The 25446-nt window shown below is 37.1% G+C and overlaps 1 protein-coding gene across 1 annotated transcript in view; it reads left to right on the top strand.

Moving 5' to 3' along the window:
* LOC308658283 (uncharacterized protein) overlaps nucleotides 1-25074 on the top strand; it is a gene marked incomplete at its 5' end in the record, with an annotated part of 347970 nt that extends 322896 nt beyond the window's left edge. The window contains one exon of the mRNA XM_081310852.1: nucleotides 24939-25074. Within this exon, the coding sequence (XP_081166978.1) occupies nucleotides 24939-25031 (93 nt within the window). The 3' untranslated portion in view covers nucleotides 25032-25074. The remainder of the gene's footprint in view (nucleotides 1-24938) is intronic.
* Nucleotides 25075-25446: the final 372 nt, after the last annotated feature.

The raw sequence follows: 25446 nt of genomic DNA, 5'->3' as shown, positions 1-25446 counted from the left end.
AATTGGAATTGAAGTGGTAAATACATTTGCACTCTTTGGATAAGAAGAATGTGTGACTATGTCATTATATTACACCAAAATATAAAAGATCTTATTAAAAACTTTCAGATATTTCATATTGACATGGGAATTTTTTCTATGTTGGCTTAAATATGCTATTAAAAATTTCACTTGGATTTCTTTTTTAAGTGTGAGTATGGAAAATTTAAAAATATATGTGAGGCTCACCTTAGAGTTGTGTTGAACAGTGCAGGTTCAGCCCTGTACCATGTGTGTATAACTATCTTTGATCTCTGTAGCATTTCAACTTTTACCTCTGTGGCAAATTAACTTCCTTGTGTGGTGATTTAACTATCTCCTCGGACTTTTCCTCTTCTTTGTTTTCTTTTTTAGGTAGTTGTTATATCTGTTTGGGAAATTTTATTTTTTAAAATAAGAGCTATGAATAAAAAGAATGTGCACATAATTACAAAATTATTTTTATAGGCAGGCCTTAGAGACAGCCATCTGAAATAAAGGCTTTAAAATACTTTTTAAGTAATAATTCTTATCAAATTTTTATTATTGATAGATATACTACATAAAAAACATTTAGGAAAATTAATTCAGAATCTTTTCTTTTATTCTTATCAATAGGATTCAATGTTGCATCTTTGAAAAATTAAAAAAAAACTTTGAACAATTGTTCAAGAGAGCTCAGCAGTTTTTCTAAGCATTATTCTTCATAACCAAGCCTCTTCCTCATAGATTCAAGAAGCCTTGATCCAATTGAACATTTTTTTTCTTTAAATGCATTTATAACTTTGAAAATTCAGTTTGCACATATTTAAAACATATGTGTCCCTATACATATGCATCTGGCTATTTTGAGAGAAAATATGAACCTTCTGCACTGGGAAGATAAAGAGGGCTTTGCTGTCTCTGAGTTCCATGATGTGCTAGCTGTGTTTATCTTGGGCAAGTTTCTTGTATCTCCAAGCCTAATTTTTCCCGAATGTAACATTTAGACCATTATAACAATTTCTCATTGGATTGTTGTGAAGATTAAATAAGATAATTGTCTGTGGCATATAGCACAGTGTCTGGCACATTAACGTCAATAAATATTAACTGGTTTTCTGACTGTAACTGTGACTCTAAAAGCAAGTCTTCATTTATCTCCCCATAGTTTGGCCTTATATTCTTCTAATGGGATGAATCAACAGAAGGTTAAGTGATTTTCCCCCCATCTTTAATGAGTTAAAAGCACCGTTGGCGTTAGAACTCAAGCTTTGATCCTTCTATGCTCTGGGCCAGGTGCCAGAAATTATTGCTGGGCATGTTTCAGCTTCTGGGAAAGAAGTTGGAGACCATAGTCCTAACATACCATTGTTGAATTTGAGAATGTCACATTGAGGCTAACACTGATATGTGTATCACCTATGCCACACAGGCACTGAAAGGGCTGAGGATGACCCAGTTAAATTCAGATGGCCTGAACCAGCTGAGGAAAGCATGACCTGAGATTAGGTCTTTCCCATTACAGGGTAGAGGTGGGGGTAGAAGCTCCAGCCAGCACAGAAGATGGATGATTTTGGCAAAGAGACCTATTTGTCATCGGGGATTCAATATACATGTCATAGTAATAGGGCATCCAAATGCCAGAGCATAACCAGTCATGGTGCTTCTTGACATGGCCATATTTGAAGATCTACTCAGTTCACAGCGGGGACATCTGCCAGAAGAGCTTGAATAAAAATGGCAGGACTCAGGGCTCTGGGTATACCAGGCAAAGGTAGGGTCACAGTTCTAGGCATTTTAAAGTAGAGGCTCAGCTTCCTCACCCATTTACTAGAATCTGTATATGAGGAAGACAGGGCTCTTAGCAACAAGCCTACTTTGGGAACTGAACCTCAATGCACTTTCTCAGCAAGACTAGCTTGTTGCTGACATTTCTTTAAAGAACAGTACCGACTCAGTATTGTTCCTTAAATCTCTCTTGCCTAAGTTCTAAAAGGAGGCTGGATTTGCAGGCTGGAAAGTGGGGATTGAGTAAAGGTGTAGTGAATGCCCCTCTTCTTAGGGGAAGAGAATGAAGACAGGAAAGCAATGAAGTTTTGATAATCCCCATCCTCGGTTTGACAAATATGGCTGTCACTGAGAGACCAGAAATTCTCAGTAATACTTCTAACAGGTATATGGGGCTTAGAGCCAGGTTCCTTCATAGGAGATAAAGTTGCTTCTTGTCAGATGTGTAGTACCTTGGCAAACAGATAAGTGAGCTACATTGCACATTTTGAGAACAGTCATTCCTATGACATGAAAATTCTGACTCTACCCTACCCTGTTTGTGCTTTTGTGTGAGTTACTTTGTCTTTCCAAGTATCAGTCTCCTCATCTGTAAAACTGAGATAAATTAAAAGACCCACCTCACAGGGGTGCTATGAGATTTAAATTAGATCATAAAACTAGAATACCTGGTGCATTTGTAAGAACTCAGTGTATGTCAGTAATAATGACTACTGTCTACTTTCTAACCTTAGTTCTCTCATTAGCAGGAATTGCTGTTATTTTTGACTCAATAATGTGATCCTTTTATTTTGAGCAAAGTAAATTGTAGAACTGGTGTTTGGTCACTAGAAAATCATGTCCATCTGTGAGCAAATATCTCAAGGTTTCCTGGTCAGGATCTGAGTTCCTGAAGAGTGTCTGAACAAAGTGAAGTACAGGAGAATACCGTCTACTGTGAAGGAGGAGTTGAGTAGGGCAGTTTCCAGCACGAGGGGAGGAGCAACATGGACAAGGGGGCCTCCAGCCAGTCACAGGTTTACACCTTTATGTTACTGCAATAGGAGAAGCATCAAGAACATTTGTTGGTCATCTTTATTCTCCACACTTACCATCTCTTGCACTGTTTCTGTTCATTCTCACTACTAGCACACTTTTGTAAGTGCCCATCACCTCTCCCCTGCACTATCTCTGTGACCTCGTCACTATTCACCCTGTGTCCCCTCTTGCTTCTTCTGATCCATCTTCATCATGTCATAGGAATGACTGTTCTCAAAATGTGCGATGGACCTTGCCTCTCTTTCTTGCTTAAAATCCTCCAGTGCTTTCACATTGCTCATGGGACAAAACAATGAATCTTTAACATCACTTACCAGGCTCTTATGTGCTGACCCTACCTGGCCTCACCAGCTCTTCTCCCGCTCTGCTCCCTTTTAGCCCCTCTCTGTACTTCTTTCCAGCCCTCAAACTCCTGTTATCTCTTGGCCTTGGGGCCTTCCAACCAGGACACCAGAAAATAAATCCCCAATCCTTTCCCTTCATCTTAAGTGGAGGCCTACTTGATTTTTTTCCTCTGGTTATCTCCCACTGTTAAATGCTATCTTTGCACTCTGCCTGTCTCCTTTTTTGGTGCATTAGCACAACTGCATTAGACATTCACCTGTTTAATGTATGCCTTTTCAATGAGAATCTCAACATTATAAGGGCATGATACCAGTGTGCTTTGCTTCTTGTGGTATACTGAATGCCCATTATGGCCCCTGGCCCATGTTAATGGATGATTAAATATTTGTGGAAAGAGTGGACAAAAGAGTAATGAAATAGGTCCAAGACAGAGTGAAGAGATGTAGCCGTATTGTTCACTTTAAAAAATAATAATCTCCAAGAGATAGTTGGTTGAAAGAGAAAGAAGAGGAAGATAGAGATTTTGCTCAAAAAAGCTGGAGCGATAAGGAGTAATGAGGTAGTTTTATGAGGTGATTGTATAAAAGAGACAGACAGAAGGTACCCTGGGAATCACCAGAGGTGAAATAGAGGACAGTTTGCCAAACTAGAAAGAAAAAAGGCAGACAGTCACCGTGAACTGCAACCTAAGCTAACAAGCAGCTTGTGCAGCTTAGAGTAATAACACAGTAGCCTCCTTGTACCAAAGGGAAGGAAACCGACCCTTGTTGAGTGCCATGTTTTATTTAACCCACCCAGATGCACTCATGAACTTGGCTAACTCTTCGAACTCTGCCGATTTGCAGCTGCACCTGAAAATCCCTGAGGAATCATTGTCACTCTGCCTAGCCTGGTGAATTCCAGAATGTTAGTTTTCTTAACACAATTCCAAAATAAATAAATAAATGAAAAGGTTCGAAAAGCCACTTCATGTCAAAGCAAGCACTGATATATATTCAATTTGAAGACTTCATCTTTTTCCAGAAAATGTCATAATGGATCTTGTCAAATTCCATTCTGCTTTGATGACACCAATTTATCTACTTAGCAAAGCTCTGTCCCAGTATCTCTTTAAAATTTTCACATCACTTCCCCCCTCAACCCCTGGGGACTTTTAGCAGTAGATAGGCATCAATTCAAATACTCAGAGTGTATGTTCACCTTCTCTGTTCTCTTCTGGGTGTGGCACCCGTCACGTCTCCATCTCTTGATTCCTCCTCTTATTCAGTGGTGTAACACCGTAGGACCATCTTTGCTTACTAGTCAGCCGGAGTGGAGTGGGGAGCCTGTGGGTCCAGTCTCATGCAGTTGCATATCCCCCCTGGGATAGATTCATGCTGGAAATGATAGGAAACTGGATTATGGGAAGATCTGTTTTAGTAATGGCAGCTTTTGTATCTGGAAGTTCCGCCACCTGTGATCAATTGCCCTGCTTATTTGGCCTATTTTCTCAGACAACTTCTTGATGTTTTTTTCCCCCCGACACCCTCCTTTTCCCCCTCCTGCACCTTTGTTCTCCAGTTCTCTCTTCTCTTGTCACCTCTATTCCTTTTTTTTCCTCCAGCTGCCACTTAAACTTTTTATCTTCCTACCAAGTTTGATCAGATTTTCACTTTTGTCATAAAGGAGTCTTAGAATTACTCCAGGCAATATGGAGCAAGTCAGAAATTGATGTCTGGGCTGTGGGCTTGTTATCCTGCCAGGCTCCCCTGCTACTGCCGCTGGGCGGCTGAGAGTGTTTGTCACTGACTTCACAGTCTTTTTTAGTGACTTTGTTCCTATAACTTTTCTTTGCTCCCGAATTCTTTCTCCTTTTCAATCATTTTTCTATGCCCAATAAAATTCTTCTCATCCTTTATTTCAACATTATAAGCATATTATTCTTACTTTCTGCATGAGTATCTTAAAACCTGGTTATTTTTTTCTTACATAAAACCATGCAAGTCTGTTACAAGGAAGCTTTCTATTTAGAGGACTTGCACATGACCAAAGACATTCTCCTTTCCGTAGTATTGAGGTAGATAAAGGAGGTTTCCCTGCTTACTTCCCAGCCTTGTGGTGGGGACAATGGAACCTCCCCTTGCCCCAGTTTCCACATCTGTGAAATGGGAAGAATAAAACTACCTACTTCATAGGATTGTCATTGGTGTTAAAGAATTCATTCATGTAAGAATACTATCTAAAGGCCTGCCCACAGTTTATTCAATACATTCTAGTTATTATATCAGTTATATTTATCATTGTTACTAAAGTTGAATCATACTACCAGTTTTACAATCACTCTTTAAACATCAATTTTTCTAGTGATACTTCTTTCTAATGATGAATCCTCTAATGTTGCCTTTTTGCTATGGTTTTTTAACTCACCTTCTACCACTTATAAAACGTGGGTGTTTATTCCCTTCCAACTCTGGAAAGTTCTATTTCAGGAGTTACCTTTTCAAGTAGATTCATTCTGAGTCTGTTCTTTCTTTTAAGAGTGTATGTGTCATCCTCTGTGTACTGAAAAAAATGAATACTTCTACACCTTGACTCTGGTTCCCATCTTTAGAATACAGTTCAAGGAGGTGATTTTAATTTCTGAGCACTAATCATGCTGAGCTGTTGTTGCCGTAGAGACCACATTTCTCATCCTGAAACATGACAGCGGTGATCGCCCTGACAGTTCACAGACCTGAATTTCAGACAATCAAAGGCAAAGCAATTTGGAGTTCTCTTCGTTGAGAATTTTCTCTTTCACAACTTCAAGGAAGCACGTTGCAGGCATTCTCCCAATTTGTCAGAAGCAAAGAAAATCATGCAGGTGGAGAACTGAATGCCAACTTTCAGCCCAAGGTATCAGTCCCAAATGTATTTTTATTATTCTCTGGAAAGTAAGGTTGTAAAAAAGTAATTGCTGACACAACCTTAATGATAGCACTTTAAGTATGCTGCTGTAATTAAAATAGGAATTTTATTGTACTAGACCTCTGAGAGCCTAGCATATATACCATTCAGATCTCAGGATTTACAAAGCAAGCAACTTTGATTCCTGCTGCTCTTGCTGTGTGGGCCACACGTTTCCTTTGTGCCTATCCTAGTTGCAGCTTATGTAGAAAACCAGCTCTCTCCTGGCAGAAAGCAATAAGCATCTGTGTTTAGAATGATACCCTGTGGTGATGGTTCTATGGCCTTCAGCAGATTTACCTCTGAAATGTCATAAGAGGAGCTACTTTTTCTCCTTTGATTTCGCTTGGAATAAAACTTTCATGTGTTGTACAATGAGGTTAAAATCCTACAAGGCATTTTAGTTAAAATTTGAAGAGGATTCTCGTTTCAATGGGATGGCATACCCATTTTACTCCTATTCTCCCTGATGGATGGGTTAGAAATTGTATGCAACTGCTAGTTATAAAGACCCAAAGACAGAGAGGCTTTTAAAAAATTAGTGGACTCTTTTTCTCCTGTGATGAAAAATTTAGAGACTCGTGGTCTATATATGGTGATGCTACAGTCTCTGTTGGGACTTGAAGCCTTCCATTTTTCCTGTTGGACGTTCTTAACATGTGGTTATTACCTGGGCCCCCAACAGAGCTGTAGAGCTGCAGCTACCTCATCTAGGTCCCAAGGAAGGAAGAAGGTAAGAGGAAGAGTTGCATCCTAGCTAAGTCAGCCCTCTGTTTTAAGGAGCTTTCCCAGAAATCCATCCAAAAGTGTTCACTTTCATCTTATTAGCCAGAATTTAGTCACATAGAAATATGAAGTTAAATCATTTAGAAATATATAGTTTATCAGCTGAGGATATTGCTATTTCTCTAAAATATCAGTGTTCCACATTAAGGAAGAAGGAGAGAAGGGACATTGGTTTCTCTATTACCAGTCTTTGCCACAAATGAAAAATTAAAAAAAAACTATAAAATGGTAGATTTATGTTTTCTCCATATTGTATTATTTTTTACCATAAAAACAGTTGTACCTCCTTACCTGTGGGTTTCACATCTGTGGAGTCCACCAACATGGATTAAAAATATTTGATGAAAAAAACCTGCATCTTTACCGAGTATATACAGACTTTTTTCTTGTCATTATTCTCTAAACAACCATTTACATAGCATTTGCATTTTATTAAGTATTATTAAGTAAGCTAGAGATGGTTTAAAGTATATGGAATAACTATGTAGGTTATAGGAAAATTCTATGCCATTTTTTATAAGGGACTGAAGCATCTGAAGATTTTGTTGATCTTGTGGAGATCCTGGATCCAACCTTCATGGATGCCAAGGAAGGACTGTATTTATTTATTCAGTATTTTGTTGGGAGCAGATTTACTCTTCATCACGATAGGATCTAGACCCAGCACAATTCTTTAAAGACTCCTCTGAATCATCAAATATACCACTGGAAAGTATCATTTTCATGTGACTTTAATGTTTTAATTTATTTGATATTGGGCCATTTGATTATGATGCTTTGAATACCAGCTATAAAGAATGTTTCTTATCAACATATTTCTCAATTTTTTGAATTAAAGCAGATTTCTTACAAACCTACAATCTGGTACAGATGTACTTGAAATATTAAGAGTCAGGTCCTTGACACATCATGTGTACTAAACAAAATCAATACTGCCTTTACTTCTAGTCACCACAGACCACTTAATCCACTCAATATGAAGAATTCTTTCGTGATTTTTTTATTATGGTAAAATGTATATATCCTGAAACTTTTCATTTTAACCATTTTCCATGTACAGTTCAGAACCATAACTGTCTTCCTATTTGTTATGCATTGATATGATGAGTACCCCAAAAGCTTCTATGAAAGACAATGCAAAAATGATCAGAGGTGAATTGATTAGATGTGTGAGGTAGGACTTAACTGGTACATTAATCCACTTGAATGGATTGAATGGTAACTGTAGGTGTGGCTGGAGGAATTAGTTCACTGGGGGCATGCCTTTTGGGTTCATATTTTGTCCCTGGTAAATAGAGCTTTGTCTCTGCTTCCTGGCTATCAGGAAGACACATCTCTTCTTTGTAGATGACTGTACTTGCATTCTTGAGTTAGTGTTCCAGTTAGGCTCTGCCACACCCTTTTGCCATGTTGTTCTGCCTCACGTCAGGCCCAGAGCAACATGGTTGGCCGACTATGGGCTGAACCTCTGAAACCATGAGCCAAAATAAACTTCTTCCTCTAATGTGTACTTGTGAGGTATTTTGGCCACATTGACAAAAAGCTGACTACCACATGATTGTTGTGCAACCCCTCATGGTTTTAGAATGTAACTATTATGATCTGTTTCTTTTCTTGCCTACCTTTGTACTTGACTCCAAATAGTGCTCCATCAAGGTGTGTTCTTGCAAATAGAGTTTCGATTGCTAGTACTCATTTTCCATTTTTATTTGTAATTCTAATGACTAAACAAGCAGATATTTTGTAAATCACCATAAACTGGTCTCATTGGACAAGACATTCTTTATCAGGGCATGCTCCTACCCACAACAGTGCACAAGTGATCTTATGCAGTTCTCGCACCTTCGTTCCACAGTCCTTAAGAGTAAATGTAAGACATGTGAATGCCACATGGCAAAAATCACTTATGTGACATGAATACTTTAGTATCACTTTTGAGTCCAATGTGTTATAATACCAGTTTAATGATAGTCCAAAAGTGTTTCTCAATTTTAATCTTTTTAAAGTTGATTATAACAAAGACCTCGTTTCTTTTTCTACTTCATTCTGTTTTGTTTTAATCTATAAAACAGATTATTTTCTTCTTTAGTTATCCAACGGTTCTCCTTAAAATAATGAAATCCAACAGTAGAGAAAATACCTAATGAGAGCCCCCCAAGAAGAAGCACATGTCTAGGAGAGCCCTGGGCTCCACGTGGCTCCAGAGCTAGGAGAGGAGTCTCTCAATCTCCCTCTGTTACTCAACCAACAAAGATATAAATGATTTTAATTTTTATGTTAATAATCATGCTTTTGACACTTGCTAAGCATCTTTTCTTTCCAAGAGTACAGAATATTCTAATTTTGAAATAATGCCATTAAATTCTCAGTGACAGGCAGGGCAACCAAAGGTAGGAGGAGAAGAGGAAGTAGGTGGTGAGGAGGGGGTAGAGAGAGAGAGAGAGAGAGAGAGAGAGAGAGAGAGAGAAGTGGCCTCTATCCCTGCATCTCAGCCCAACTCAATGCTGTCTTCTGGCACCTTGCCCTGCATTACTGGCACAGGAAATAGCACATATGAGACACATCTCTTCTTTGTAGATGACTGTACTTGCATTCTTGAGTTAATGTTCCAGTTAGGCTCTGGGTTAAGAAAAAGAATATTATAGGTTAACAACTTGTGTCTTCTTTGTGTGACCTACTTTGAAAAAAAATGAGTGTGTAATTGACATATTTTTCAAATTCAAGCTCTTTTGGATAGATAATTATGACTTGTAAACTCAGGAGATGGCTATTGATCATTAAGTTTGTAACAGAACTTGTAATTTGATCTTAAATAATAATGCATTTTGCAGTCATTATTTTTGTTCCTAGAATGTTTCAGTAAGCTGCATACACACAAATCCAAATATTTGCAAGCATTTCTTTATTTTAAAAGCACTACTAGCCTTCAGTGATGGATGTTTTATAATAGAAATTCTGAGAGGTAAAAGTGTATATGATATTGGGAAGTATTTGTATGTATAAAATAAAAATCATTTGTACAGTATGAATGTATTAGAAAGTTGATTAAAATCAAATTACTAAAAGTACAATAATTTCATAGTTCATCCAGTTATTCCACAACTATCCAGTGATTATGACATAGGAGTCTGCTGTATACTAAATGTGATTAATAGAGGAGGAGTTTTCTGAATATTCCTTTAATTAGGATTAAAAGATTTTGATAAGATAGAGAAGAAGTATAAAAATAAGAGAACGTGTGTATCTAGTTATCTCCAAAATGTTTTCCTTAAGACATGTGCACTAAAGCAGGGATTAATTCTTCAGTTTTATAACCAGTGAGGTTTAAACTTGTATCCTGGCTCACTTTCTGTCATGACCACCTTTCAATTTTGTGAAAATTACCCATTTCAAGTTTCTATTTTATAAATTGGAAAATATAATTGAGCTTCTTTTTAGATTTATTTTTGAAAAAGGAGTTAGTTAAATAAGTAACTTTAAGTGCATAGCATTGTGTGAGGCACCTAGAAAGTATTCAATTTTGCTCACTATCTTCATATTTTCATTATGAAAAAGGCATATACTTTTATTGGCAAAAACTTCCAATAATCTACATTATTATGTATATTCAAGATATTTCATATGTAGGGAAAGATTAATGTCAATATGATTTTTCTTAATATACTTAGAGAAAGTTAAATATGACAGGGCGAAGGATAACATGTGCCTCTCTGCATCAAATTTAGACCATTGGTACTAGCCATCAAGATTAACATGTTTTGCATGAAGAAAACCTAGTTAACCTTGTTAACCCACAAATCATTTTTAATTGACCACTGAGTTGTTTTGGATAATGGTAGCAATAACTTGGACTTAGCATTTTATTAGCACCAATGAAAAAAGGAAGGAAGTAAGGAGGGAAGGGAGGGGCTTACAGATGTTGCCTTAGTGTTTTATATATGCTGGCATTTTGTGGGTTAATGCTATTAATGTTTTGTTTAGGTCTCAAAATGAAATGCTATTGTTTTATTTCTGTAAAGTTCATGTCTTCACTTGCCATAGTGATTTGGGGCAGGCTTGTTTCTTACCTGTATGTTGCAGTCTCAAAACAATAAGAATTGAGGCAGAGGCTACTGGTCCCCAATACCCATTTTTCCCTTCTTTAATAAAAGAACCACTAGTTGGTCTTCCTTCCCTCCTTCCCTTCCTTCCTGTCCCCCTCCCCTTCTCTTCCCTACCCTTCCATCTTTCCATGTTACTTTAAAGCTACCAGTGGATCTAAGTTTTGACTGATGTGACATGGGCTAGGCTATTTCATGGAATGTCTGGAAAGTGCCTATACAAAGAAGGTGATCCTGGTTATCTTTTCTTCTATTCTGCTTCCTTATCATGAGTATGGTAGCTGGATTCTGGGAGAATATTATAGAGCTTAAGGAGGAGAAGGAACCATGTGCTAAGCATTGTGAAGCAACAAGCTAGAGTCCTGGGCCTATGATGAACCCTCCAGCCCCACATTTATTGTCTTTAGACTCTTTTATGAGAAAGAAGAAATCCTGTAGTGTTTAAGCCACTATTATTTGAATTATTTGTTGCTCATAGTTGAAACCCAATCCTGAAAATTAAAGGTAATATGAAAATTTTTATAGATGGTAGACTATGAACCCAAATTTTTAAAACCCAAATTGTTTTTCTTCATTTCACTTTTGCAAATGTTAGCCCTCGAGGTGGTTCTTTTATCTTGGGAGTATGTTTATTGTAGTGTTTTTCTCTTTTGAGTGTCTAGTTTCTTCAGTAAACTCATATCAATATCTAACAGTATTAGTCTTTCTGAATTAGAGGAATCATCTTAAAGTCAAAATGTAGCATCATCAAGGACAGTCTTATCAAAGAAAAGTGAGGTTCTTTCTTGCTTATGCTCTTAGGAAAGTTAAACGCTTTTTACATAGAATTTTTGCAATCTTTTTTAAGAATATCAGTAGCTCCTTAGAATTTATATGCATATTACCAAACCCATTCCATCTATTTTGTTTATCTCGCAAATACTCATATGTCTATCCTCCTTAATTTCGTTGGCATTTCTATTCTTTTTCTACCTGCTTTCAAGAAGCTATGTTTTCAAATAATGCAGAATTTGTAGTACCTTGGAAATACATTTTGTTTAAAGAGAGAGAGAGAATTTTTTTAATATTTATTTATTTATTTATTTTTTAGTTTTCGGTGGACACAACATCTTTGTATGTGGTGCTGCGGATCGAACCCAGGCCACACGCATGCCAGGCGAGCGCACTACCACTTGAGCCACATCCCCAGCCCTGGAAATACATTTTCAAAAGAGATTCTGTGCACCCTGCCCCATCCCCCCACTTTTTTTTTTTTTTACAAGTGAGGCTTGCTCTTTATTACGCACCATAACAGATAACCCTAAAACCTCAGTATAGTACTTAAAATAACCTTTGCTTGTTTCCTCATTCCGGGGTCCATGGGATGGCCAGAGCAGCTTTATTTCAGATGCCAGCTGGTTTCAGCTCTGCTTCACATGTCTTTCATTCTGAGGTGGCAGCCACCCAGTTCACGTTCCTTCACTGGCAGATGGCAGAGGAGCACGAGGACTGAGTAGAAGGAGGCATGTGCTGCCTCTTAAGATCTCACCTCACCACTGTCTGTCACTCATGCCAGAGTCCCTGGCCAACTCAGTGAGGCAGGAATATGTACTCTACCTATTCCAGGGAGAGGCATGGCAAAGTCACGTGGCCAAGGATGCAGCTCTGTAGTCCTATGACAGGAAACTGAACATTTTGAAGTAGTACTTCATTCTACCATGCCATGATGAGTCCATGTGTTGATACACACCACACACATCTGTGTGCACTTTTGAGACTCATGCACAGAATTATCTAATTCTGACTTTAAAATCCAGAAGGAGTATATCTACTTTGAGAGGTTTGAGCTGTGTGTTAGAGAATTCTTTATTTTTAGAGTCTTTAGAAACAGAGGTTTTTACCTTTTATACTATTACAATGTAAGTGGTTTGGTCAGTTAACCTAACTGCATACTGTATGTGTTTAACTAGCTCTAAATGCCAAGGCTGTCAGTTAATATTCTTTCTTCAGGACACATTTGAGTGGCTGGTGGAAATTTGCTTTCACGTCTGATAACTGGTGTCACTTTTTGAGGGTCCAGTTGATCTTAATGGACACAATGAAGATAGCGGTTAACTTTACTGCCTCAGATTCTTCCAGCTCAGTGAGGCTTTGAGAACTGTGCTAAAAATACCCTGCTCAATAGAGTGTAGTTTCTATATACGATTGCAATATACTTTGGGGCCTCTGTGGACATAAAATATTACAGCTCCGTGACAGGCTGCTTCATTCGTTGTTAGAGGTCAGAGCAATTATAAATAGGTGCTTAAGCTTTTAAAATTTTATTGTTCTTGCCCCCAGATCACAGTGTGAAAACAAAGACACTAATCATGATGATAGGTTGGACACTACAGTTTTATACTAGTGAATATGCACTAATATAGGTCATTATCATTAGCTAGTTCCTAGCAATTCTGGTATCATTCTCTGTAGGGAAGACATTTACTGCTCATGTGTATCCTTCTGCTCCCCTACATTTCTGGTTCTCTTGAAGTTGGATAGAGCCAGTTATTGGATCTAGACAAAATGTTCAACAGTTTCAATGAGAAAAATAAATTAACGTAATAGCTAATTTATGAACCATGAGTTAATTTTCACACAGTTTTACAATTTTCTAAGGCAGCAGGTCTAGCAATTTCTTCAAATGAATAAAGATCAAATTATTACAGGCACAAATCAGTAGTTAGAATAACTTCAAGCCATAGTACTGTTGGATATATGAAATTATCACTCTACTGGTTGGATAAATACCTCTACTTTATGACCTTCAATTACTTTCCTTATCTACAAAATGGAAATGACTACCCTTCACATGGCAAAGAATGTAGGGCGTAACTCCAAGTAAGCTTTCTTGTTTCGCCAATTCCAGTGCAGATATATGAGAGTCCAGGGTATCTGTCCTCTAGGTGGTAATTCCATGACCCAGGCACTTTGATCTGTGGCACCACATGTGGCTTTCAGGTGAACACAGCAAGAGAAAGAGAGCTTCAGGGTGGTATACTAGCTTGTAAGTGCATTGAACAGGCTGTGTCACCTCACCTCTGAGCCTTTCTGCCTGGCTCGGACCCAGCAGAGGTCACACAAGTGCTCTGTTCCTATAGGTATCAATGACACCCATCTGCTCCTCTTGTGTGAAAGTATCATAGAGGCAGTTTGCTAAAAAATGTAAAATGTGCTGATATGTGTAAAGAAATGGCTGCCAGTACGCTGTTCAGATATGTCAGAAACTTCTCACTGTGGGAGGGCCAGAGCTGGCTTTCCAAAAGCTATTTCCAACTTAGCAGATCTACATACCAACCATCTTCTCTCACTACTCAAGTGTGAATTCCCAGAGTCTCCTAAATGTAATGGTGGACTAAGTCAACTCCCAAACTATTATTTTGGTCTATAAGAATGTCAGTGTATTATGACACAAGGGCATGATGCTCTCCTACTCTTGTATATTTGTACAAAGCACCATTTATATATTTTATTTTGTTTAAATTTTCTAACCCATATTTTCTCCTATCACTGTGCAACTGGATTTGTAGCATGTAGACTTAATGAAAGAAACGCCCATTTCATCAAATCAATGTGCTTTTTACTCAACATCTGTAATTGCTTTGTACATACACAACTTGCTATTGTGTGTTGATTTGCAGTGTCTCAGAAAACTCCACAGTGGAACTAGGTGTGTGTGCAGAACTTCTTATTTGTACTCTCAAATTTAAAGGAAAATGAAAAAAAATTGTTTTGCAGAGGTTTCCCATGTGTAGAAATTCAACTGAACAACTTCCATTTGTTCCTTGCCCCTACCCAAAAGATATTTACTGAACACTGCTCAAGACCAGGTCCTTGAGACTGTTGTCCCAGTATCTTGGTAAATGAAGACCTGAGGACAAACGGATCCATGGATATAAGGTTTTTGTTTTGATTTTCTATGTGAAAATGCTTCCATATAAAGAAATATCAGAAATAGCTTTGGCAAAACAAAAATTTTCATAGAAAACAGGCAAGCACAATGGGAATACTATTGTACTTGTTTTCAAATAATGTAATGGGGGTGAGAATTCCAGTTCTTCTGATTGTAGCTGTTTGATTTTGGTAGTTGTTATGGTTTAGATACCAGTGTTCCCCAAACGATCATATCTTAAACAATGCAACAAAGTTTAAAGGTGAAATGATTGGGTTATGGGAGGTTTTACCCAATCGGTGTATTAATCTAGTTGAATGGATTAACTAGGTAGTGTTCCCTAGGCAGGTAGGGTGAATCTGGAGGAGGTAGATATTTGGGGGCATGCCTTTGGGGCTTATATTTTGTCCTCTTTGAGCAGTGTTCTCCCTCTGCTTCCCAATTCCATGTCCTGCGATGCTTTCCTCCTCCACATCTTTCTACTATGGTGTTCTTCCTTACTGTGGGTCCAAAGCAATGGAGTCTGCCATGCATCAACTGAGACCTTTGAAACTGTGAACCCCAAATAAACATTTCATCCTCTAAAATTGTTCTTTTCAGGTATTTTAGTCACAGAAACAAAAAAGATCACTTGCCATTTCACCTACACAATGGGATATTTTGATCCTATATTACTATATAACATCATTAGTAAAGAAAATTCATGCTAAAAAGATTATTACTGTGTTATCATTATTTTGAATTTCCCTTTCTAGGAAGTAGAAGAGTTAGAGATTTATTCCCCAAACTACATATATGACTACTTTTTATATAAAAAATTAGCTATCCAGAATTTATAATTTAATAAAAATTAATCTCAATTTATTAATATACTATTTTCCTACATGAGAATGAGAATAATTTTAACATTTTGTTCCTGTCCTAAACAGATCCATGTCTAAGTTATGACTTCAACTCTGCTCCTAACTTACTGTGTGGTATTGAGTAAGATACTTTATTTATATCCTTGTGTTATTGTTCTTTGTAAAAATGAACAAATTTAATTTGAAGGACATCCATGGTTCCTTCTGTTGTTTACCCTTTGTTCATCTACTAGTTGTACTTAAGTGTGAACCTTCAAAATCTTTAATTCTCACATCACTCACTGCCTCTGGGTATTTTCAGAGCAATGATTTTTACACAGATGCACAGGTGACTTCAGAGACAAAGGCCTTGTGACAAAGTGTTCAGTGTGATTTTAACTTGTGTGAAAGTCTGTTACTCAAGCTTAGTGGTGTTTCATTTGTTCAGTAGTCTATTCCTCATGTACCTTTGGTCAAATGGCATATTGGGAAAAGTTGGATTGTAAGACATTTTGAGTATTCCTTTTAAACCATTGCATTTCTTTGGATTGAAATGTGGTAATGTTTCAGTACATTGCCATACATTCCTATTAGTCAAATCTTAGAATCATAAAAATGTTAACTGATTCTTAGAAGTCTTTACTTCTAGCCAATACAGCATCCTTCACTGGTTAGCATCTATCTCTGGGGAATGAGGGGAGTCCTCACATCTTCCTCATAGAAATCATTCCCTTTTTGGATGGATCTTTTTCACATTATGTAAAAGTGTTCCTTCATGTGATTTCCCCCTATTATTTTTATTATTGTTGTTATCCTCCTAGAGCAAAGCAGAATAATACTCATCCTTCTTGTACATGATAGCCTTCAAGTTTAGAAATCAGTTCTGTGACTGCCTTTCTATTAGTTTTAGCCCTCAAATGTTTTGATTTATGCCTGTGTAGAAACCATAATCTCATCTGTTTTCCAGTAATAAGTATTAGTAGTGCCTCCTTTCATTCTCAAACATTTCCTAATTGGTCAATAACTTATATAGTTATCCCTTATCTCTATAATAGTATATGCCAATTTTCTTTCTGTAGATTCATAGATCTCATGGGTGTTAAGTAAGAAAAGAGCAAAAATTTGTGTGTATATAACCCTTCTTATAGATTCACAAAGAACATTAGCAAGAATTTCTACAGGAAGGAAATCTGCTTTGTTTATCCCACTGTTTTCCATACTTATTTAGTCATAGAATAACCTATTCTTCTAGGCTGTACAGTTTTGAATTCTTTTATAAAAATAGTTTAAAAGAATTTTAACTCTAGTTGCAATTATTACATATTTTTCTAAAATGATAGAGAACCCTCGATATTAACCACACTGGCTCTCTCTGAGTCCATCTGTAAAATGATGGAGTTAGAGTGGGCTCTTAGGCTCAACACATTGGGAGAAAAAAAGCCTTGGTAATCTTCTTAGGAAAAGGTCCTCCATCTTAGTTCTCCAGTGCTGGTAACTGATAATGACTCCAAATCAGCAGGACATTAAGGGTAGTAGTAATCCTTGGGCATTAATGAGTGCCATCATGGCAGTCTGGGAGGACTAACAAGCTACTATGTGGATAGTAGTGAGAAGAGTCTACGGCTGCAAACTAGTTAGGGGATTTAAAGGAAATTGAAGGGCAATCAGCAAGAGACAGATCTCCATGGAAACTGTGTTGTGATGACCCCGTGTAGCACTGATTTGATCAGTGATCCTTTGACCAGGAGCACACTGTCCCAGGAAACAGGGTGTACCATTTACCTGTTATCTCCTACACCAGAGAACTACCGATTTGTTGTCCTCAAGTCCAAGAATAGCTGCATTAACGAAAACAAACAAAAAAAAAAATGGGAGACTTCTAAGACACCTAATAAGATTGAAAGTCAATATCTTTTAAGTTCCACTAATTTAATTTTGTCAACTGGATACATTGAATTTAAGTGCCATATCATTTCTAATTGAAGGAAAGACCGATACAGCTACTGTTCAATATGAATCACCATTTTAAGGCACAGACAGCCATAGAATGTTAATTGTAAAATGATTTGCTGAAGATTACATTTTTAATTCTCTTTCAACAGCACTAATATAAATCACTTTGGCAATACATGTCTTTGATTTGCATAATGACAACATGACAAGGTCGGTTATCATTTTTAACTACTGAGTTTTCTGGCACCACGCTCGTCATCACATCTGTGTGTGCACCCTTTCCAAAGCCATGGTGATATCAAATACATACATTTTCTGAAGCAAAGAAATAAACACCTCCCTGAGCTATGTAGTAATTTTTTGTTGTTGTTGTTGTTGTTGTTGTTTTGTTTTGTTTTTATGCTTAGCAGAAATTCCAAGCTACCATAAGTGACTAAAGAATCTTTTGAGTTTTAAAATTACATGAAGATATCTTAAAGAAAGCATTTTCCATAAAATCTGTACATACACTTTTGCCTGTACAGTTGGCTTGTACATACTGCCCTCTGTCTACAAAATTCAAGAAAAAGATAGCTTTCTGCCACAAATTGTCTAGTAAAAAAGAACAGGCTGTTATAAATATTTATGTTCTGTAACTTACTGGACTTTTCTTTCTAGGGTAACAGAGACCATTTTCAATCTAAGAATAAGTTACGTTTCTACAGATGACTAGGATTCTTGGAACCTGGAACATATTGTGTCATAAAAACACAGTTATATAAATAGTAATCAGGTTCTCAGCAATTTTATCAATTTCCAGCCTGGGCTATGTGTTTGTGGAAGGGGTAAGGAGGGGGAGACAATTAAAATAAATAAATTAGAATTCTCAGAACAATTTTGAGTTTCCTGTCTTCAGAGTTAGCAACCATTGGATCTGTGAGGGTGTCAAAAAGATGAAAGTGTTTCAAGAGGTAAAATGTGAACCTTCCACCTTCCATTCCTTCCCATTCCTTCCACTCCTCAATGCCTGCACCTGTGGCATCACCCCTGACCCTGCTTCAGTTACTCCACCGTCTCTAAGGGTGAGGAGGGCATGTTGAGCATCTAGATTGTAATTCAGTCTGTCAGGGACCAAATATCTATGTTCTTAACCTATGACTCCACTTTCTGAAAGAATATTACACCTTAACCAGTGGTATTCCAGCTAGCTGATTACCACCATCCGACTGGGAACATTTACCACTCAAATTCCCAAGGCATTTTCCAAGATTTCTGATTTCCCAGGTCTGTGGTGGGCCTGGACATCTGTCTGTCCCAGATGATTCTAATAAATGGTCAGGTGAGCAAACCAATAATCCCAATATTAGAATCTCTTCTTTTCTGAATAAAAACACTGTTTCTTCAAATCAGTTAAACTTGACTAAAGAAAAATCAATCATTGAATATATTTACAAGCTGTATAAAAATAATCAAAGAATTTGAAAAAAAAATTCTTGTGAATACGGGGCATTATTTCCATCAAAGCTTACACTGCAGAATCAGTAAGGACAGGAGAGAGAAGAGAGTGTGGGGAGGGAGGCAGCAGAAATCTCTATATCCTGATCAAGATCTTGTTTATCACTCTGCCTTTAGAGCCTCTTACTACATGTTTTAACATTTGCATAGCTCCTGGCTCAGCTCTGAGCAGGACCAGTCCTAGGTATAGGTAAAGTAGATAAGCATTCATTTGTTCAACCTAATTTACTGGTTATCTTTCTTATGCCAGGCAATCCTTTTGCTGTGGGAGCAACAAAGACAAAACGAAGCATTCCTGCCCACAAGGTGTTTAATCTAGAGGGGAGACAACAGACAAAGATAGAACACACATACACACATACACACAAACACACAAACACACACACACACACACACACATACACAAATCAAACTATAAGTAGAAGGTTGTGGAACTATGCTTGAGGTCTCATTCAGTGCATCAAATAGAGCTTGTCAGTTCAATAAGTGAGGAGAGGATCCTAGGGACAGGGGCAGCATGAGCACTAGCTGAAGAGGAGCAAGACCACCTGACAAGTTCCAGAAAGTACAAGTAAAATAGCAAGCACACTTTGAGGGTCCAGAGCCAAATAGTAAATGAGCCTGAGAAGCAGATCATAAAAGATGGGATATACTTTGCTGAAGACTGAATTTTTATGCCATTGTCAATGGAAACAGTTGGTGAATTTTCAGCGGGCAAGTTGGAAGGATCACTGCCCATACCTAAAGAGGGAGGTGAAGAAGGAGATATGAAAGCCTACACTAGAGCAGTGGACATAGTCATAAGAAGGAAGAGGGAATCATCAAAGATGTTTATGGAGCACGATCCATTGGACCTTGATTTGACTAATGGGTGGGTGGATGGATAGATGGATGGATGGTAGGCAAGGGAAGAATCAAAGCTGACTCCCATTTTCTGTCTTGACCACTCAGAAGATGAGGAACACCAAGTGTATGTATGGAGTAACACTATTGAAGAAGTCACCATGATAAGTCTGTACAACAAAGAAGATTTCATGTTTGCAATTTTCTTGTAGTATATTGAAGAAGGTAATGTTCATTGTAAAATATAAATGAGAAAATTGCAATTATTATTATCTTTTGATAGAAGACTATAAGATGAGTCAACATTTTGTGCTGATCTTCTTTGAAATGGTAATTTCCTTCACAAATTACAGAAAATTGAGATTATGTGATGTATTTATTTTAGACAGATTCTGACACAAACATTTATAGCGACTGAATTTAAAGTGAGAGATTTAGTGGACATATTTGGTGATCAAGTTGATAATTAAACCAGTTCACATTTTTTCCTGATCCTCCATGCCTTGCCTATTTCCCTTAATTCTTGTAATCTCTTGAGTAGCACAAGCATTTCAGAGTTAAATTAGCATTTTTAATGGAACTGTGAATAGAAAAATTTTACTCCAAATATTTCACATTCTGAATACACGCAATCCTTAAGTTTTGAATTGGATTCTAATTTTATTTGCTAAAAATGCTCTCATTGGGTTTAAATCAGACCACACTGAACTGACGGGTGGATTCAGAAAGTGAAACAAGGTAATTTTTCACATTGATTTGGAATATCAAATAGTGCACTTAGAAATTACAATTGAATGAATACACCTAGTAGGATATTTTTAAATAATAATAAAATTCTATGTCTTGTGAAAGCAACTTTATAATTTAGTGAACATTTCCTGGCCACTCACTACCTATAGGCTCTGGGCTAGGTACCAGAATGCAGAAGAGAACAGGGCTGATTGAGGTTGACAGAGCCCAAGAATACTAAGATAAGCAGATGTTTAGACCAGTCAATTACACAATATGGTAGGCTTGTCATTGATAGAAACGGGTTCAAGGTAGGCAGTCAGAGAAGAAAGGAATTAACTCTAGGTGAGGAAAGGAAGGGTCAGTAAAGATTCTCAAAAGACGGAGCTTTGGATTAAGACCAAGAAGGATGAGCAGGGAGGTTGATGGCTAGCAGAGCATATTTCAGACAAGCATCTCAGTGTGGGCAATGGTTCTGAGAGTGTGGGATTCAGTAAACATACCTATCAACCTCTGTCCCCACTATTGGAGATTCTGATTCCACTGTTCTGAAGGGGAACCCAAGAACCTATAGTTTGATAAGGTGACTCTGAGGCAGACTACAGTTGCTTAGTACACTCATTCTTTTCTTTTTTTTTAAGAGAGAGAGGGAATTTTTTTAATATTTATTTTTCAGTTTTCGGTAGACACAACATCTTTTATTTTATTTTTATGTGGTTCTGAGGATAGAACCCAGCGCCCTGCGCATGCAGGCAAGTGCATTACTGCTTGAGCCACATTCCCAACCCAGTACACTCATTCTTAAATCCTAAATTCCTTGAGTAGAGATTGTTTTGCTTATCACTATTTTCCAAACCTTGCACACTACCTGGCACAATAGTTAGGTGATCAATAAATGCATGTCTAGGAATGAAATCACTGGCTAATAATCATTTGAATCATAAGAGACAATTCCTGCTCTATTTCTTATTTGTATACTTTCTGCTTTGGCTCTTAGAAGGTGAGTTTACTGCTGTCCATCATGCTTTGAGAAAGTAGAAGGATTGACGGTCCTAAGACAAATTAAGGAAGGATGTTTTTGATGAAAGGGTTATAAGTGATTTTAGCCAAAGAAAAATAGGCCACTATTCTATTTCCATCCTTTCTGGCTCAAGAGCTTGTAAGAGAAGAGAAGAAGGCCATGAAAGGACTTTGAGATTTTTGAACAGGCAGTGTTTTCTCATCATACTTTAGACACCATTTGTTCTGGACTCCAAAATTTGCTGACAGGGACCTAGGAATACAGAGTTAGAAAAGACATGGCCCTGCCCTCAGAGTGCTCGCCACCTGGAGGTAAAGCCAAACAGCTGCAGTAAGTGCCAGACCTCAAAATCAGTGCTGAAACACTGGGCCACACACACTCTCCATAGGGCATCTCCTTTCATCCCCCCAAAAAATATGTTTTAGCAAGAAAGAGACATACCCAGGTCACAAACTTGCTGTCTTTTGTCATCATTCATCTTGTTTTGCCCGTGTTTGGCTTCATTTTTCATGCCCTAATAATCATGCAATATATATATATATATGTATACCTATGTATGTACCTATGTAGGGATGCACTAACATTTTAGACTGCATCAAAATTCAAGTTCAAAGTTTAAAGCTGTTCCAGAGGAAACAATATCAGTATCATGACAAAAATGCTGACTGCACAAGTCAATCTGTGTCCTTACATACAGCATTTTAACTTGTTTTATGCTGAAAATCAAAGTTTTGTCATTCTATTAATTCCTCTGGGGTATTCAAAATATTAGTAAGTTTTATCATAAATTATATTCATAGAATTTGACCAAAAGTATCATAAGTGTTTGTAATTTTATTAATATGTAATTTTTTTGTCCACTTGCAAAGTAACAGGTTTAACTTAAATCATCAAAATAAGAATTGAGGCCATAGATAAAACTACATGGAAACGGTGCATCTTGTTGCCTGTTAAACAAGATATGTAAAGGATTGTATTAAATTATAAGATTTGAAGGTTCCCACATTAAATAAAAAGAACTTGTCACTTTTTTTAAAAAAATTGTCACGTAAAAGTAAATGGCAGTTCTTGAACTACTAAATTCCATTGATTTTTCCCTGATATGATAGTTCTGCATGAATAATTATTTTTAAAAAATGATATGAGTTGTCCTAAACCATTTGAGATTCTTTCTGTTGAACTGAATAATCCAGATTGGATTTACCCATTTAGGATCCATGACTTTAAATGTTCATGATTCTGCACAAATAAAAATTTGTCTTCTCAAACCCAATCTAATAATGCTATTAATCAAGTTTTCTCAGGAGTGACCCATGTGGCAGACCCAAGCAATCCAATTCTAAGTTCTAAAGGGACATTATTGGAAGTTTATCCATTACCCATATATTGTGCCTTTGGATTTACATTTATTTAATTTACAGAATTTAAATTTACCAATGTTTGGATCAGTGTGAAATTATTCCACTAGAAAATTCTCAAAGTTGAATATAAATATGTGTCATATCTATCACATTTTAGGCTTTTTAATATCTAAAAGCACAGTGAATTTTATTTTATTGATGTATGTCAAGGCCTAAGACAAAATTTAATTTTCTTGATGTCAAAACATTTTGTTGATCTATGGTAAGATAAAATTTACTATGCTCAGAAAACATTCTTGATGATTTAATTATGCTCATAAATTCTTAGACATCAGTAAATTTTTTATATATACATATACAAAATTATATTTCTGAGACATATATTTACTAATGACAACTGAGATGCATCATTTCTAAACCATTTTTAGGAAATTTGGTTTTCATTTTTAAGATGCTTTCAGTAATGCCCTTTATTGAAATCCTGTAGTCTCATTATTTTGCTATTAACCACATTTTAAACTGAACATTTTTAAAATACTTTGTTTTCGAAAGCAGGAAATCTGAGCAAGCAAGTTCTAAATCAAATTATCCATCTGACTCTAAATCAATAGCAAGAGCTATTTTACTGCTTTAGTAAATTATTTCACTATATTTGAAGAATGAAGGAAAAGATATCCTCTATAAAATCACAACAGATTGCTTGAAGACAAATCTACTGTATCTGAGCCAAGCACACCATATTATCTAGTATTTTCAGAAACGCTGCACTTTGTACTACTATCATAAACTATGCTGAAATAATCCAGAAAGACAGAAGCCTGTGGAAGAGTCTTCTATAAATTTATTTCAGAGAGAGATATTCAGACTCATTCATAGATTGCATCCCTTTCCCTTCAGAAGCCTTCGTCTGAATTGCAATTTGTGGTTTTATTTTTTAAAAAGAATTGCATGAATATTTTAAATGCAATTTGGTATACTACGTTATTGATCTTGCATTATTTATGTTAAGATTCTCTTTAATCATAAAGGCCTTGCCAAGTGCATGACAGGGGGAGGGTTGGATTTCTTCTGTGTATTTAAGGTCATTAACTCTGGGGTCATAGCAGCAGTAAATTCCCAGGGAAAGTGGATTGGGTCCTATGCATTTTAGTTAGACATGAGAGAGAGAGAGAGAGAGAGAGAGAGAGAGAGATAATATATAGGTTTGAAACAAATCAATGGGGCTTAGAAATACCACATCCAAAGCTTTTAACAAATACATATTAACCTACTCTCAAGAATAAGATTTGCAACAGATGAAGAAGAGTAATGACTAACCCTCCTGTTTCCAATGAAAATGAAAACCACAGAGTACATCTCAGTTGAAAACGTCTTGGACAGTACGGTGTCACTTATATTGCCAAGGTGCTGTTATTGTTAGAGTTCCCAAAGCCAGTTTTTAATCTTCCACAGGAAAGAATGCCTCTTGTTTATCTTACCAAATTCTTTCTCTTTTTAATTAAGACAGTTCTATATTTTTATACTTTTAAAAATACCATAGGGTGCTGGGGTTGTGGCTCAGTGGTACAGCGCTTGCCTAGCACATGTGAGTCACTGAGTTCCATCCTCAGCATCACATAAAAATAAATCAATAAAATAAAGTATTGCGTCCATTGACAGTTAAAAAACAAGGAAGGAAGGAAGGATGGAAGGAAGGGAGGGAGGGAGGGAAGGAGGGAGGGAGGGGAAAAGAAAGAAACAGGGAGGGGGAACATAAATCTCCACTCCTTGAGCTGGGCTACATATAATGGTTTCCTTCCAAAGAAGGAAGAGAAAAAAGAAACTCCACAGCAGAAAAACCCCACAAGCACTGCCTCCAGCCAGGTGATCGGCAGCAGCCATGGGTCTGGTTTCTAGTCCATGTCCTTGATGTGGTGTGAAGACGAGGGCAACTTGCCCTTCCCATCCTCCTCCCAGTAATGTGGAATTGCAGTCTAATCATGTGAAAAACATCAGACAAATCTCAGCTGAGGAACATTCCGTAGAATATCTAACCAGCACCTCTCAAACCTGTGAAGATCATCAAACCCAAGAAAAGTCTGAGAAACTGCCACAGCTGAGAGGACCCCAAGGAGGCAGGACAACTAATGCAACATGCTAATCCTGCATGGGCTTCTGGAGCAGAAAAAGCACCGGAGATAAAATTAAGAAAATGTGAATATAGTGTGAATTTTAGTTACTTGTAAAGTACCAGTATTTATTCATTAGTTATGACAAATATTTCATACAAATATAAGATGCTAATAAAAAGGAAAACTAGGTGTGAAGTATT

The sequence above is a fragment of the Spermophilus citellus genome, assembly GCF_964194105.1.
Source record: "Spermophilus citellus genome assembly, chromosome: 10".
NCBI classification, from domain to species: Eukaryota; Metazoa; Chordata; class Mammalia; order Rodentia; family Sciuridae; genus Spermophilus; species Spermophilus citellus.
Note: the sequence above shows the minus strand (reverse complement) of the source record. Positions and strands in the feature narration are given on the sequence as shown.